This window comes from Triturus cristatus, chromosome 4_2 (genome assembly GCF_964204655.1).
Source record: "Triturus cristatus chromosome 4_2, aTriCri1.1, whole genome shotgun sequence".
Lineage (NCBI taxonomy): Eukaryota > Metazoa > Chordata > Amphibia > Caudata > Salamandridae > Triturus > Triturus cristatus.
The window spans coordinates 199167424-199184205 of record NC_140586.1 but is presented as its reverse complement, the minus strand read 5'-3'; the positions used below and the strand labels follow the sequence as shown (position 1 = coordinate 199184205).

Here is a 16782-nt window from a genome sequence, read left to right as displayed (position 1 = left end):
TTAACAGCTACTTCGAAGCGCTTCTGTCTACGAAAGAGCAGCACAAAAAGGATAGCCTTGCAGGACAGGACTTTTTGTTAAAAATAAATGTGTCGGTCTGTAACACAACTGGTGCTCATGTAAAGCGCTCTGATAGCTTTGGGTCTAGTTTGTGCTATATAAAACTCAAAAACAACAAGCATTAAAAATGGAGTAGGTCTCGCCTTTCATTAAGTTAAAGCCATTTGCTTTGCTATACAATACCATTAGCAAAGCAAAATAATTGCAGTTTCAATGCTTGTTTAGAAAGGACATAGGTAGGCGCAAATAGATGTCCTTGGGCCTTTTTAGCCTATGTATTATTTATGGCACTGCTTGTGTATCTTATCCTGGGACTCCCTTCTCGACGACAGGGAATGATTCAGGCTTGTGAATCTATGAAAGATACCAATACTGGATAACCGTAGTTACAGGTAAGTTACTTGTTTACTTTCTACCACATTAAGCATGTGCTAACTACTCTTAAAGGTGCTTATGTATATTAATGGCTATCCCTGAAGGATTAGAAATAATTGTAATCTGAGTTTCTTCAGGGGAATCTCGATTTAAATCATAAACAAGCCTCCCACCTTTCCTGGTGGAAAAAACAACAATTTGACTGCATACAGAGAAGGTTCCAAATCTCCCCGCAAAACAACTAGAGCGACTAATGTTTACAGGGCAGGATTTGATACTAGTGGAGTGTGCTTCTTTAAAAAAGCAGTGCCATTTTTCCAGTCTTTAAAGGCTACAGCCTATCAAGGAACATTGCCTGTTCTCTTTTGAAAGTGTTCTTAACAGTCTCGCTTTGAGATGGGCTTTTAATATGCATGTATTAAAAAATGCCTAATATGAAGAAAAGCTTTCTATTTATATATTATGTAAAAACTCCTCCGGGATCCAGCGTTGTGGATGGAACTATTACATGCTTATGATTTCAATGAAGATTACCATGAATGTGAACTAGTATTTAGAGGTAAGTAACTTTCCCTTCTACACAGTTGATATTTTGACAGTTTATATTTTGATGTTTACTTTACAAAATACATTTTGTAGGCAGTTTAACTTGGAGCCAATAGATTGACATTGTGTAATGTATTTACTCCAAATGTGTATTTTTCTGGAAGCGGTTAAAAACCCTTAATATTTGCCATTTTCACTCTCATTCTAGTAACAACGTAATGTTTTTTTGATTTCAGTAAATGCTACTCACCTTGCATCGCCGCAGTCCAAGTCTCAAACTCCAGTGACTTCTACGCAAGTGATGGCACCTGTTCTTTCCTCTCCTACCACAGCTACTGTTGTAGGAACCAACCAGGTGCAGGGAAGTAGTGGCGCTCCTATGTCTGTCTCCCTTCAGTCTCTTCAGTCCCTGCCTGTGATATTGCATGTTCCGGTCATGCAGAGCACCATGCAAAATGCCACTGTCATGCAAAGTACTACAGGAACATTGGTCACCAACCAGCAGTCAGGTAATATGGAGTTTATTCCCTCTCAATCCCAGGGTAATGTTGGAACCCTGAGCAAAACTCCAGTGTCCTTGACACCCTCCATCACATCCAAACCAAATAACAGCCCGTCTTTGCCAAGTCCTACCCTGCAGCGGAACTCTCCTGCCAGTGCTGCCTCATCAGGCCCCACGTTGTCTGTCCACTCAGTTTCAACTGCACATTCTGTTACTCAATCAGTAAGGACTTCTTTGCCTGCTATAAGCACATCTGGACAGTATACTGCTGCGGTCAACAGAACTCAGGCACAAATGAAAGTTCCAGTCTCTTCATTTAGCAGCCCTACATCTGTGGAACCCCCTGCTCCATTAAGGGCAGGTAAGTAGTGACCAGTAAATTCACAGCCTTTTTACATGCCTCCACATCCTACTGGTGCATTGTGGACGGTGTTCTTTCTAAATGTGTGCTGCTATCCAAATGTTTTGAAATGATAAATACTGTCCTTTCTGCCATTTAGATCTTCAACACAACCGAACGCCAACCTCTGACTCCATAGTGGCAAAAAGAGCAGCCGAAAGCACCACACAGGTAGGCGCCTATATTTCCTTTTGAAGATGTCGCAGTTGACTTGGCTTTGTATTAGTTAATGGTGGCAGGCAGTCCGTTACTTTAGTTGCTGAGTTTTCAGCTCATATGATAGTATTGTCTTTGATTCCTGTGCCAGAACTACTTGGGGATGAGTCAGGTTCATGGAAACTGGCTGTATTGTTTCTCTAGCGATGAATCTTCATTCTCTATCAAATGTTCGTTCTATCAATTAATCTTCGTAAATAATCCCACACACTGAATAGTCCCCCCCCACATGCTGGATCTAGGAACAGATTCATCATAGGAGAGAAACTCAAATTAAAACAAATTATTGCAACCACTGACCATCTTATCGTGATTTTTGTTTGTACTCTAGAAAAGATATTTTGAAAGTAAAAAACATGTTTGATCCACTTGATGAGAAGACATTTTTTTTGTTTTGTTTTCTATGTTTTGTTTGATTTCTAGTCCCATCAGTTTTAATCTTAACCATATGTGGACAAGCCATGAACAGCTTTATGACTTCTTTTGTTACAAGCACTTTCAGGGCCTTATCGAAGCCTTTTTCTTCTTATTTAAAGTCTTTCTTTTGATATCCGATTATTTTTGTGGTGTTTTAACAAAGTAAACGTGCAGAAACAAAGTGAAATCTGTAGCAGTTAACAAGGGAGACAGTAATTAAAAGAGAAAAGCCTTTCAGTGAGAAATGGTGGGATAGTTTTGGGAGAGAACAGGTATTTTTCAACAGTGCCTTGACCTTAAAACTCAGTAAGCGCTATTTGGGTCACCTTCAGTTGGTTTGTTGATCGACCATGATTGTTCCTTGAGTGGAAGGGAGCAGAAGATGATTTATGAGAAATTAACATTTTTCAGTTTTTCACTCGTGTCTCACAAAGACAGAGAAAGCTTCTAATCATATATACCTTACTTAACTATCTAGGAAAGGCTAGATTAAGAAGTAGACAAATAAGTCCACTGGAAAGAATTCTCATACGGGCAATTACTCTTGCCTATATTAAGTCCAATATCTTCATTTAAATCCTAATGTCTCAAAAACAGATGTAATTAAGTATGAATATGCCAATAGAGTGAAAATGTTTGTAGCATGTGCTGCTGTTGACCACATGCTCTGCATATTCCTGCCATAAAGTGTTGGGCACAGACATTAGCAGATTGTTTTTGTTTGAAAAAGTCTTTGTTCTTGATACATCTTGTTAACTTGTTACTGGAGCCCACAGTGCACCCCAAAAAAGTCTTCCAACTCAGATTGTTATTATTTCTTTTTTTTGTACCATCGGAGCAGACTTGAGCCCTGAAATCTGCCTCTGGATCGGTCTCAGAAGATCATGTTGGGTTGCAAGAAAGTCCTAGGCCCAGGACAAGGACCACAGCTAAAAATACTTCGACTGTCAGCTGAAGAGTGACCCTCTGTGGTTCAACCTCAGTCTGTCAGAGGCAGAGTACCACTCTTGAGGGAGTCCGGTGTCAAGCCCAGAGACTCCACCAAGAGGTATCAAAATTTGAGTTCAACCTCCGGCATCGGGCCCGCTCGGCGCCAAGAGGCCACCTCTGCTTTAGAGATGCCTGGAGCCAAGTGCTCCCAAGTTTTGGCACCAACCCACACCGACTCATCCCCATAGAGCATGCACAGTCCAAACCAAAAACAGCTTAGTTGCAGACTCTGAAGAAGATCTCAGCACCACCTTTAGCCCAGTGACATGACTCCACTCCAATTATCGAGCTACCACAGGTGTCTGATGTCAGGCAGCTAAAGCTATATATATACACACACACACACACACCCTTCATCCGGGAAAACCTTGCATGTCATTCTCATCTGGAGTCAGAGCCAATATTGCCAGCATCGTCTAATAATGGCAAGCTCACATACTGGAGTACTCAAAGCTTCTCTATACCCATGAAGAGTAGTGATCAAGCCACTATACCCATACCGTACCCTTTACCTGCTCCACAATCCCCACTAAAATATCATGCATTGCCAGCACAATCGCCTCACAGACCACTTTTACCACTGAATCTAGTACATTTCTACCTTATTTATTCAGTCATTATAGTCCGTATGATGTTCTAGACCCCTATCTTGACACAGCACCTCCTAGGGAGCGAGATGACCCATGGGAGGGACTATAATGCAGATCCTTGGTATGACAATACCATAGAACCATACCCAGTCAAGTCCTCGCTTCTTGAAGATACAGCCTAACCTGATGTAATACAAAGTGCAGCTGAACTCCACAAAGTCAGACTACATGTGGTGGAAGAGGTGGATGATTTACTAGTGGGAGCATTGTCAAAGACTGAAATATCTCTGCAATTTCTACCTATGTAAAAATAAAAAGTGATGAAATACACAGGTCACTATTTTAAAGGGCCAGTGAAGGCCTGGGTTATGACACCAAGTGATGAAAAGAAATATAAGTTAGCTCCAGATGACCCACTATATATAAGAAGTCTTGCCCTCCTGATCGTCCATGAGGCTAAGGGTAGAGCATGTGCCCAAGGTACCGGAGATGCACTGCCTTCTGATAAGGAGAGTAAACAGGATAGACACAAGATTCAGCATGTTGCAGTTGAGGCAGCAACGCAGTGGCGTATTGACAACACGGTAGGCTTCCTTTCAAGATATGATGATCATTGGAAGGAGATAGACAGCTGACTGCACCTCTGCCAGATGTGTATCCTGGAGTGGTGGCATGGTAAGGAAGGCTGAAATGGTGAAGGAGCACAAAATAATTTCAAATGTCAATATTAGGTGCGCCCTAGATGCAGCCTTCAGTGAAGTCAAAACGAGCATCATTTTATGATGACATGCATGGTTGCGTATGTTTCTTTCACTCATGTGTCCAACACTTGATTAGTTTACCGGTTGATATCAATCCGCAGATAGACTGTATGCATAAAGATCAAAAGTATACCGAAACTGCCAAGGCGGGACACTGCAAACTCCGTCTTCCAGGACTGAGTTTCAAAAGGAACAAACGAGTGAGCGAAAATTGCTACTACAACAAAGCTCTCAGGTTCTCAACAGCTCAAGCCTTTCTGGAGGGCATGCACCAAAAATCTATTATTTAAGTGGATACACAGGTAACAGTAGAGAAAAGAGTCAAGGCAGCTCTGAAAAGGATGCTTCAACTTTAAGCTAAAACTAAGTGACATAAGAATCATCCTCATATGATCTCATTACTTGTGTTGAGGGGAGAATCCGGTGATTTCTTCACAGTGGAAGGAAATCACCTCAGACAAATTGGTACTATCCATTGTCCAAGGATACCACTTGAAGTTTCACACCACACCACCCAACATCCCACTTCTACAACGTGAATCATTGAAGAATACCAACGACTGATGCTAGAGGAAGTACAAACATTTCTTAGCAAAGGTACGATCAAACTGGTACCCACACACTAGCAGAGTCAAGGGGTGTGCTCACTGTACTTTCTCATTCCCGAAAAAGACAGTACCCTGCGACCTATTCTCAACCTCAGGTCACTGAATCAGTATATCCTGCCAGAACATTTCACAATGACAGCACGTGCAGGACCTCACCCCCCTGTTCTGCAAATGAGATCACATAGAGACCATCGACCTCCAGGACGCTTTCTTCCACGTCCCCATTCATTTGGTACATCACTGCTACCTCCGATTTGTGGTAAGCAGACAAGATTTTCAGTTCAAAGTCATACCTTTTAGTGTTATAACAGTCCCATGGGTGTATACCAAATGTTCAGCATTGGTGGCAGCCCATCTACAGTGCAGGGCGATTTATGTCTTTCCATACTTGAACGTTCGTTGGGTACTTCTACCTGCAGATTCCTCAGCTGTAGAACTTTCCAAGGCATCAAACTGGATCCAGAAAACCTCAAAGTTTTCACGTTGCCGGTAAGGGGTGCTGGCTTTGTAACAATGCTGTAAATGACGTCCGATGACCTCAACTGAGCCATCTAGCATTGTCCCTGGTGCAACATCAGTTCTCCTTTTTTTTTTTTTCCCCATGCCTTCGACACAGATCCAACGCTGTGCTCTCTGATGATTTTCCGTGCTCAATTTAAATCTGTGCAGGATCATGTCTCCTTAGAAATCAAGGTTTAACCATGTAGGGATTGCTAAGCGCAGATGCCCATTAACGATCCACACTCTTATCTGCCTCTGGTGCTTCAGTTCGGACCATGGCTTCCAGACCTGCGAATCCTGTTGCAGTGTGCACCCGAAGGCCATAATAGAATGCCAAGCTAAGCTCTTTATACCCAGACACAAACGACAGTCGACGACATTCAAGCTCTCGCTCCATATCACCTTCCTCGCATTCTTCTGGGGGGAAAAGGAAGAAACACAGGTAACCCGAAACCACACCAAAGATAAGTCACTTTGTCACCCCTCCCCTTCACAGTTCCTTCATCCTCTGAGCTGGAGCTGGTTGACAATGAGCTGTTTTTCTTCTCCTCAGTGGAGCTCAGCCAACTTCATTGGACCCGGCCCGAAGCAACCTTGATCCACCTCAGCGATTCTACCCCCTTTTCTGGACCCCTCAGCACCACGACTGTCACTCCCAAAGTTTCTGACTCCAGGCTAGGATCCAGTAGTGTGAATGCGATGTACTCCAGATTTGAAAGAGCTTCGATGCCATCTAGGGTTTCTTCAGGCACCTCAGCTGCTCCACACGGCTCCAAGACCCCTTGGTGTCTTTCCATCAAATATCACCAGGCTTTTCACTATATAGCACCACAACCAATGCCATTGATGCCCCACAAGCTAGATCACAAAAAGAGGCACAGCAACGTATTGAAGCAGAAGAATACAGGAGCAGGCTCTGTGATATTTTTGGAATTAACTTCGATCTTCTGGATCTTTGATTGAGGGCATTCTGGAGGTGATTAAGATCAGGAACAGGATTATAAAGGCTTGTCTTCTGAGAGTGGTCTGGCAACCTCCCCAGAGTTGAATTTACCCACTAGTCCACCAATGCATGCCGTTATGTCAAAGGAGTGCAAAAAGCTACTTAGGTGTTGGATCTCCAACTGCTGGTGATGCATGTTAAAACTCATGTCCTTACAGAGATGTTTTCCCTCTGTTCCAGCTGCAGAACCTCTGCTTCTGTTCAATGATGACATCCTAAATCCAGTCTTGATGGCATGGGAGAAGCCATATTCTGCCCTGATGTTTGAGGGACTAGTAGCACACTGCTATCGTCCCACTCTGACACCCATCTTTTCTGTCAACCCACCCTTTGGCTGGGAATTTGGTTATATAAGCTTTCTGCTTATATGGTTGGTCAGGGGTACTTTCCTCACAGTGCCATCTAACAGAGAGACTTGAGAGAAGGAGGCCTTTTCAGCAAGGAATATGGCCCTGAAATCTGTCAACACCAACTGCCTACTCACACGATACAATCATGCTTTGTTGGATATGGCACAAATTGTGATGCCTCATGTCCTGGAGGACATGGCTCATTTTCAGGAAGTTACTGAAGATAGGCAGAACACTTCTCGTCACATTATAAAATCTGGTCTAGACATGGTGGATTCTGTGGCCCAAGCAATGGGTACTTCCATTTTTACTTTTGAAGACGTGCTGGCTTTGAACATCTAACTTTTCTCCAGATGTTTAGGCCAATTGGATTTCCCCTTTGTTGAGGTGTGGGTGTTTGGCGACAAGGCTGATTCGACTGTAGAGGGATTCAGAAATAGTGTAGCTACAACTGCCCCCCCCCCCCCCCCCCACTCACACACACATTATCACAAGTTTGTGTTTTTGTGGCTCCTCAAGGTGATGCTCATTTCCCCAACAGCCTCGGCCGCAGCAACAGTTGAACCAGCTGGTATGACAATTCCGTGGCCGAGCCAGAGGGGAGGGCCGTGGATCCAAACAGCCCTCTTCCACCCCATGTGCCACCAACAAAGCAGACCTAGTGTGCTTTACCAGTAGCACTCGGAGCCTTTGGGAGGGTGGACGTCCTATTCCCTCCCAGTCTGGAAGGCTATCTCTCTGGACCTATAGCTCCTCCAAATAGTAGAAAGGGGTTTCCCTTCCCTGCCTTCAGGCTCTTCCCTCCTTTTCCCTGCCAGACTACCTAGCCATATTAGGGCAGGAGGCGTGCCACTTTTACAGAATGGAGCATTAGAATTAGTTCTCGAACAGGAAACAGGCCAAGAATGTTAAGCATGGTGCTTCCTGGTTCCCAAGAAAGAAGTCTGTCTGCGTCTGATCATTGATCTTAGGAGTTTAAACTGTTTCCTTGAAAAGGAAAAATTCAAGATGCTGACCCTAGCTCAAGTGTTGCTAGTGTTGGAGACTGGATGTTATCATTCGATCTGCAGGATGCCACCTCCTTATTTGTGGTAGCACTGGAAGTACTTTAGGTTAGTGGTGGGTTGTATGCACTACCAATTTACAGTACTACCCTTTGGCTTAAAATCATTGCCTCAAGTCTTCACGAAGGTGATGGCAGTAGTAGCAGACATCTCAGAAGGTCAGGCATTTCCATCCTACCATAAATGGATGACTGGCTAATCAAAGCTGGATCGCCAGAGGTGGTTGTGTGCCATCTTCAGTCGACAGCATCCCTGCTGTTCAATCTGGGCTTTTCATTCAACAAATCCAAATCCCAGCATCTCCAGTTTATAGGGTCACTGCTGGACAGCACCCTGCTCTGCACCTTCCCTCTGCCCCAAAGTATTTTGGACATCCAGGAATTTGTTTGATCTTTCCAGCAAGTCGTATGAGTCTCAGTCCTAAAGTTCCTCGGATTCCTTGATCTCCTGACTTCCTGTATTATCCTAGTCGCACATGAACGTTGGCACATGAGGGCCCTGCAGTGGTGCCTCAGCAGGTAGTGGCTACATTACAGAGGAAACCTAGCAGACTCCATCGTAATCTTCCCCCAGTGCTGTGGCCAAAGTGGCTTGGTGGGGGAACAAGGCGAACCTGAGGTACCGGATGGCTTTCGCTCCCCCTCCAACCATGGCTACGGAAGTGAAGGATCCCTGCACGTTAAAGGAGCCTACCTAGAGGATCCGGGATTAGAAGTCTCTGGTTTCTGGAAGAACAGGTTCTTTACATCAACCTGTTGAACCTCTATGGTGATCCAGCTGGTGCTGAAGCCTTCCCCCATTCCATTCAAGGTTAGTTCGTCCAGATATTGATGGACAACACAACAGCAGTGTCACAGGTGAACAAATGAGAGGGAATAGTGTCCCACCTGCTTTGCCTTTAAGCATTGAGACTGTTGTCTTGGGCACACCATCTCCAAATCTGGCTCACAGCCAATCACCTAGCAGGGCCTTATTGTCGGAACCAATAGCTTGTGCATGTGTTATCTTACCGACCACTTGTGGCGCCTTCTACCTAAGGTAGTCCATGACATTTCAGCCCAGTGGGTTGCGCCTCAGGTGGACTTGTTCGCTCCTCGGAAAATGCTCCACTCCGTTCTCCAGGATCTCCGCTTAAATGCTTGGCGATTGAGCAAGGACATCAGAGTTCCTTTTAGCTAACACCAGATCATCTCATTAGCACGTCACCCCTCCACCAAGTCTCCTTACTCTGGCAGATGGAGAAAATTCTTCATGCTGCAAAAGTACTCCTACCAGTAAGTAACCATTTTGTTACCTGAGACACCTCCAAAAGCCAAGGTTAGCATGCACTATTATTCAATTACATGTAACAGTAGTAGCCGCTTGCTCGCAAAACTGACAACATAAATCATCCCTGTTAAAGCTTTCATGGAGGGCTTAGGAGAATTTCTAGTACAACACCACCTTGGCTTCATGTGACCTAAATGTCATATTTACCAGACTCATGGGACCACCGTGTGAGTCACTACCTTGTAGCGACATACAATATCTATCCTAGAAGGTAGCATTCATTGTTACAACCACTTCACTGGAAGAGGCCGTGAACTACAAGCTTTAAAAATAGAGGAGCCTTTCATTTAAGTTTACAGGGATAGGGTGAGTTTGAAAACAAATCCACAGGTGGTTGCCCCTTTCCGTATGAATTAATTACTGAGTTGACTGTATTCTTCCTGCACCATGAGACCGTGTCGGATCCGAGGCTACACACTTTAAATTTTAAGAGAGCTCTAATGTAGTATTACATTGATAAAACAAAATCGATCTCCACATCAAGGCAATTCTTTGTTACTTTTCCTAAAGGCCATTTGGGAAATCCTATTTCAAAGTTAGGACTGGCAGGATAAATAAATAAATATTTGTATTTGTAGAGCACAGCTAATCACCCGTGAGGGTATCCAGGCACTGTCTATGAGCACGGCGAGATTACGTGATTTTTGCCCAGAATCACAGGTTGTTGAGCCAACGTTGAGATTTGAACCTGGATTCCCAGCTCCTAAATCAGCAGCTCTGGATGCTATGCCACACCCACTCCCTCTATCCTCATATGAATGCATATGAACATGTAATGCCAAAGCAAAATGCACAATCCATTTTGTGCCCATGGCACACTCCACTAGAAGGGGAGGTACAATGGCCCTCCAAAGAAATATACCAATATTAAAAATCTGTGAGGCTCCTAAATAGTCTACATCACTCACCTTCACTAAGCATTATTGTGTGAATGTTCAAGTCCGTCAGGAGGCTTTGGTTGGTCAAGTGGTAGTAAAGACTTTATTGAAAACACATCTGCATTGTTTGCTCAATAGCCTCTGTTTTGTATTGTAGAGCAGTGCTTTATAGTCTATATAGCTAGCAACAACACGGATGCCAGTACTGATGCTTGATCAACAAATTACTTCATCAAATCACACGTGACACTCATAGTGACTGAAAAGAACAGTTTTTTTATTCGTTGATTTGTGTGAAGGTTTTGAAATTTGATTTTGTCAAAAACACTTTACTGGTTCTCACAATAGTCTATTAATCAATTTTGCATAGACCACACAAATTCCATCACATACATAACATGTATAACATACGATATTTGTCATATATATTTAGACAATACTAGACATAACGTCAACAGAAGATTCATGCGATAGTGATGAATGAGCAAGCTCAGGATCCAAACTTTACAAAAAATAAAAAGTAACAAACATGAAAAACATGAAAAGAAAAAGCCCAAAGAGGGGTTGAAAGCTTTATTTTAGAATTACAGTGTTACTTTCGTTTTTTGAGAACAGAACAGCACAACCCCAATGAGGGCACTGGCCAAACAGTGTATTATTCAGGTAACCAAGGCAATTCCTTCCATAATGTTTTAAAGAAGTTAGTCACAAGTAAACACAAAAAAGGGGGAGGGGAGGTTACCCTGATTGTGAATCCATGTTCACTTAATTGGTCAGAATCTAGGTCAACGCGTTTCAAACCCCTAAGTGTCTTTGGCAGGGTTCTCCTCAGGACCTGGAACAACAACAGAGCTGAAGAAAGGGGAAAGAAAACAAGAAAAAGTGCTTGTGTTATCACTTACAACACCAATTACACAAAGCACACCTGCTCTAAAAAAAAACATTAAAAAAAAAAATCCTAACTCTAATTTACCTCCTTAGAGATTATCCAATCTCTAGCCAAATTGTTTGTTTGGCTTTTTGCTTAAAAACTGCGAAGAAGGAAGCAAAAAGAGACCAGAAGAAACCACGTCAATCTTGTGAATGGTGCTTGTGGAAAGGAGTCATTGTGGAGATGCGTGGGACACTTACTTTGAGTTCGCTGAGAAAAGTGTGCAGGGATCTTTTATGAAGTTTCGAAGGAGACGCTGTGTTTTTACTTGAAGAAACAAAAACATGAAGTCATGAGCGGTCTGTCACTAACCGCTGTTCTGTGAAAAAACGCTGTTCTTAAAAATAAAATAAAAAACTCTTCTTTGAAAAAAACAACGAGTGGTGTGGTGCCTCCATACCTTTGTATGTCGCTGTTTCTTTAATCGCGGGCGCAAGATTTTCGGTGAAGTGGTCGAAGCCTCATGGATTTCCTTACTGTAAGAAAGTAGAAAAACAAGCCTTTCAACATCTGCTTAAAACCCAAATGTTAGCATGGAAAAATTGTGGTTTTTAACAGGCATAGTCGTTTGCCGGGCGGCGTTTCAGCCCTCCATTTGTTCTCTAAGCTATATTATAGCGTGTAGTCTCACAAGCATATCTTCAGTGAAGTAGTTACTTGCTTAGTGCCCACATGCATAGCTTTGTTCTTGTCGCGATTCACCTGCCGCGTCTCCCTCTGACTCGATCCTGCCGCTTCCCGGTTGGGTGTTGCGGCATATTTTGAAGGAAGAGTGTGAGCGTGCTGATTCTGCACATCACCACGCTGTGTGTTGAAGGGAGTTGCTTTAGAATGCACCATAGAGAAAGGATTTAACCATGTCCATCTGTAGTTTTCTTACTGACTGTGTGGAAGAAGCTATTGTTTCTTGAATGTGTATACTGCTGTGCTCCCGCATAAACGCACCCCCGTGATGTTGGGTGTGTCCGGTCAATTGTATAAAACAAAAACCATCTTGTTTTTGTTAGAAACGAAGTCCCAAGGAATGTGTTGTGAGATCGTGTAGTGAAGCAAGCTTACATTTGAAGAAACATTGTGCTGTGGCCTCATACGGAATGGTAGGGAAAAGTTCAGGTACATTTAATAACCAATGATGTGGAGCAGCATGGGATCTGCAGGCAGGAGGAAATGTTATAGATTATAAATTTCAGAAAGCTCATTTAAGCCATCAACTGCGGTATTGAATTTCACAATGAGCATTGCTTCTCTCTGCCCGTGGGTCCTTCTCCATTTTTAGTAGAGCAGTCCACTTCAAGTCGTTTTCTGTGTGATTGTTAGCTGTCCAATGATTCACGAGGGGAGCGTTGGCTGTTTTTTTGCGAATCCTCAATTTGTGTTGTACTATTCGCTGTCTTAGCTCCTGATTGATTTTGCCTATATAGTTTTGGACATGGGCACAAAATACCGTAGACTACATTTTTTGTTTTGCAATTAGAGAATACGTCATGCTTCCATTTTGTGTCTTTGAATGAATATAACGACCCTTCAATGGTTTGGGGGTAGCACACGCAAGTAGCCCGTTTGTGATGTCCAACGATTGGTGGTAAACTGAGTTGTTCCCTTAGTGTACTCCTGTTAGGTGCTTGTGGTAGAGCTGCATGGATGAGTTGGTTTCCAATGCTGCTCTCCTTTTTAAGGGCAAAGAGGGGTCTAGTGAAGAATGTATGTACTCCCTGTATCAAGTGCCATTTTTGGTTAATCACTTTCTTTAAGAAGTTGGTGCGTGGGCAAAACGTGGTCATGCACACAAGACGTCCTGTTGGTTCTTTCTTTTTTCTGTAAAAGGGCTTCTCTTGGGGTCCACCAGGCCCGTTTCATGGCATGCTTTAGTAGTCTTTTGGGATAGCCTCGTGGTTTTAGTTTCTCTAGCAGGTTGGTCGCGTGATGCATATATTCAGTTTTTAATGTGCAATTTCGTTTGATCCTAAGAAACTGCCCAAACGGGAGGTTGTCACGAAGGCTGCGTGGGTGATGACTTGTGTAGTGCAAGGCTTTGTTTCGGTCTGTCAGTGTCATATCTCAACATCCAAGAACGTCGTCCTACTTGAATTGTAGTTCAAACTAAATTAAATGTCTGGTGTGCGTTCGTTCAACCAGATGTGAAATTGTAGTAGGTTGCTTACATCACCATTCCATATGAGAAACACGTCATCAATGTAACATACCCAATTTGCAACGTGTGAAAAAAATGGATTGTTGTTGTAAACCTCTCCTCAACTTCTGCCATGAACAGCACAGCTAACTCCGGTGCAAAAGGACAATCCATGGCAGTCCCTTTGGTTTGTAAATAGTAGGCATTGCCAAACTTAAAGTAGTTTTTCTTGAGTGTAAAGCTGGCCAATTGCATCATAAAATCAGTTGGGACTCTCACTGGTTTAGGTCTTTGCTCCAAAAAGGTTTCAATTGTGCATAGCCCGTCCTCCTGAGGTATCTGGGTGTACAATGACACCACGTCTAATGCAATTGGCCAGCTTTGCATCAACAGCATCTTTAACAGTTGAACGTACATTAAACAGAATACCAATACTAGTGCACCAGCACAGAACAGGTTGTCAATTTTGTAGGAGTGTGATGGTTTGCAAGTAGCATCCATACCGGCATTCCGCAGCGCTGGCAGGGACAGTGGGTGGTTGAAGCTGTAGTGGACTTCTGAGAAATATCTTGGGCCTGCCGTTTAGCCACTCTATCTGGAAAGGCTTTTAGAAGTGTAATTTGAAAGATACTGTGTAGGTTTTTTTTTTTGGGTGTCAGATGAAGTGCTGGGTGTGTGCGATAAGTCTTTATCAAGTGTGTGTTGATAGAGTGGTGCATCTTGGTTTGAGTGATGTTTGTAACACAGTGATAGACTACTTACCAGACGGAAGCTACTTCACACCTAATCTACACATTTATAGCACGTTTGCGGAGACTGTAATTACTGAATTAGAAACATGTAAATAGTATTAGAACTTCAAGGTCACTATTAATAGTTAAGACATCTTCTTGAATATTACACTGTCTGCAAGTGCAGCATTACCGGAGTCTTTCTACTCACGCTTTATCACAGAAAGCTTCTGTGTACAGTATTATAGGTACAAGCTGAGCTTAGTAAAATGAGATCAGCTTGAACGAGCAAGCTTGCTGCATGAGAATATTTACTTCGTAGTAATATTTTCTTGAATGGGGTCGGTTTTACAAGCTCACCTGTTGGTGTAGAATATCAGTTTGTTTGGGTTTTGTACACAATGGCCTGTTGCCCTAATCTCTATGGAATTATAAGCTTCCTATAAGACTTGTTAGCTTACTGAAGTCACCTTCCTGAATGGGTTTCTATTTACACCTGTGAGTGGTGTAGCTACAATCCACTTGTTCTAGACAATACTTCAAGCTGAAATGGTAAATTTGCTGCAAAAGCATATTTACCAGAAAAGCATCTTCTTAATCATGATAAACAGTTAAGAGGGGCATCCTTCATTAACCAAGGAAGAGAAGAAAACTGAATTGAACTTCATGGACAAACACATTTACAGGTGCAGACCAGAGCAATTAAAAAGAAACCTGGGAATCCATAAAATTGGTTATCAAAAAAAATAAAAATAAAAACCTGGGTACAAGACTGCAATTACAGGTGAACAAAATATGTAGAGAATTTATCTTCAAGTGGAGAAACTTCTTTTTGATTAGGTTTCCAGCTCTTGTTGGACCTGTGTGCGTGACTAAGACTACAATTACGTGAAAACTATTGAAATTGATTAGGTGCATTTAAGTCCATTTATACTGCTGGATTGGTCCCCTATGGTCTAAGCATTCACCCTTTTCTATGGCCCTGCTTCCCTCAAAATTAAAGTAGATTACCTCTCTCGAAAGTTCTGTTAGTGCTCAATCGATCGAACACATATACACCCAACTTCATCGAATACAGTGACACATCCAATCACAAAGCACTTTCCTTGGTGAAAAACTGCAGTGATTTAGAGACATCCGTCCACTGAATAAACAGCAGAACATATAACCAGAAAGCCAGAGCTCAAATTGGGACTTCACTAGTCATGCAACTTGCATGATCCTTAATGTATCTCCCGGTGTGTTTCACCGTCCCTGACGGCCAAAATTGAGCACCCTGAAGCAGCTTGATTCAGGGAGTCGCATTGCACAAACAAGTTTGTACGTGGCTCAGTAAACTACGATTGCTCTGCTTGCCCCATAAAAAAAATTAATGAATGGACAAAAACAAACCTCTTCCTCTGTGTACAAGAAATTTGGAACCATGCTTACTAAAAGTGTGGCCAAATTTATGTTCTTTATTTTAATCTTCCTTCACCTTGGTGCATTTTTGTGCTTTTTCCAGATTTATAGAGTGCGAAGGAAAGTTCTGTGAATGCGGAGCTACGATTGCAGTGCTACGATTGCAGTGCTGTTATTTAGTGATAGTGTGTTCTTAGTGAGCCAAAAGTGGATGTTCTTTAACAGTAGGAGGAAAGATTACAGGTTTTTATATTTTTGAATTCCATTGCCCCCTTCTCCATCTCAAATAAAAAGAAAAAAGTGTCTTTGTTTTTCAGTAGCTGTACATGGTGGTGTTAGGATCTTAAGCATATTGGCTTTTGCAAGGTGCGCCTTTAGCCTTCATGTATAGTCTGTCATTAGTGCCATGGCAGTAAAAGTAAATGATTCATTACCACATTATTCAGAAAAACTGTAATTATAAGCACACTTATTACTACAGTGATACCATGTTATTGCCAGTTCCCAGCGAAAATGACTTGAACATTCTTCATTCCTACGTAGATTGTGTTACAAAAACTTTATAGAGGATAGCAGCTCTCCTAGTCAAAAGAACTATTAACTGTAATTGCACTCAATTTGAAATACACATGTAAAATTACATGACATTGTTCATATATGCAGATGGACAGTGTGGAGAGGGGCTATGCCTGACGAGAGCTCATGCCTCGATTGGGTCATGAAACCCCTCCCCTTCCTCGACATTGATAATAGTATATTGCAGTTTGTAGATTTACATGTATAGCTTATTCCTGCTGCACAAAGGGGAAAAAACAGCATGAAACAAACAGATTACCATACCCAGAGTACAATGTGTTAAATATGTGCAGAAAGAAGGAATAGCATAACTGTTTTCCCAGAATTGCATCTTTCATAGAGGCACATATTTAAATCATTCCCAGTCCATGAGCAGGGAGTGGCCGCTGAGGTATTTTAATAGCAGTATATATAAATTATCA

The 16782-nt window shown here is 42.5% G+C and overlaps 1 protein-coding gene across 6 annotated transcripts in view; it reads left to right on the top strand.

The window, feature by feature from the left end:
- ATF7IP (activating transcription factor 7 interacting protein) overlaps positions 1-16782 on the top strand; it is a 764672-nt gene that overhangs the window by 451596 nt on the left and 296294 nt on the right. For all 6 annotated transcript variants that reach the window (XM_085601187.1, XM_085601185.1, XM_085601186.1 and 3 more), the window contains 2 exons: positions 1218-1844; positions 1984-2054. In XM_085601187.1, coding sequence (XP_085457313.1) covers positions 1218-1844; positions 1984-2054 — 698 coding nt within the window. The remainder of the gene's footprint in view (positions 1-1217; positions 1845-1983; positions 2055-16782) is intronic.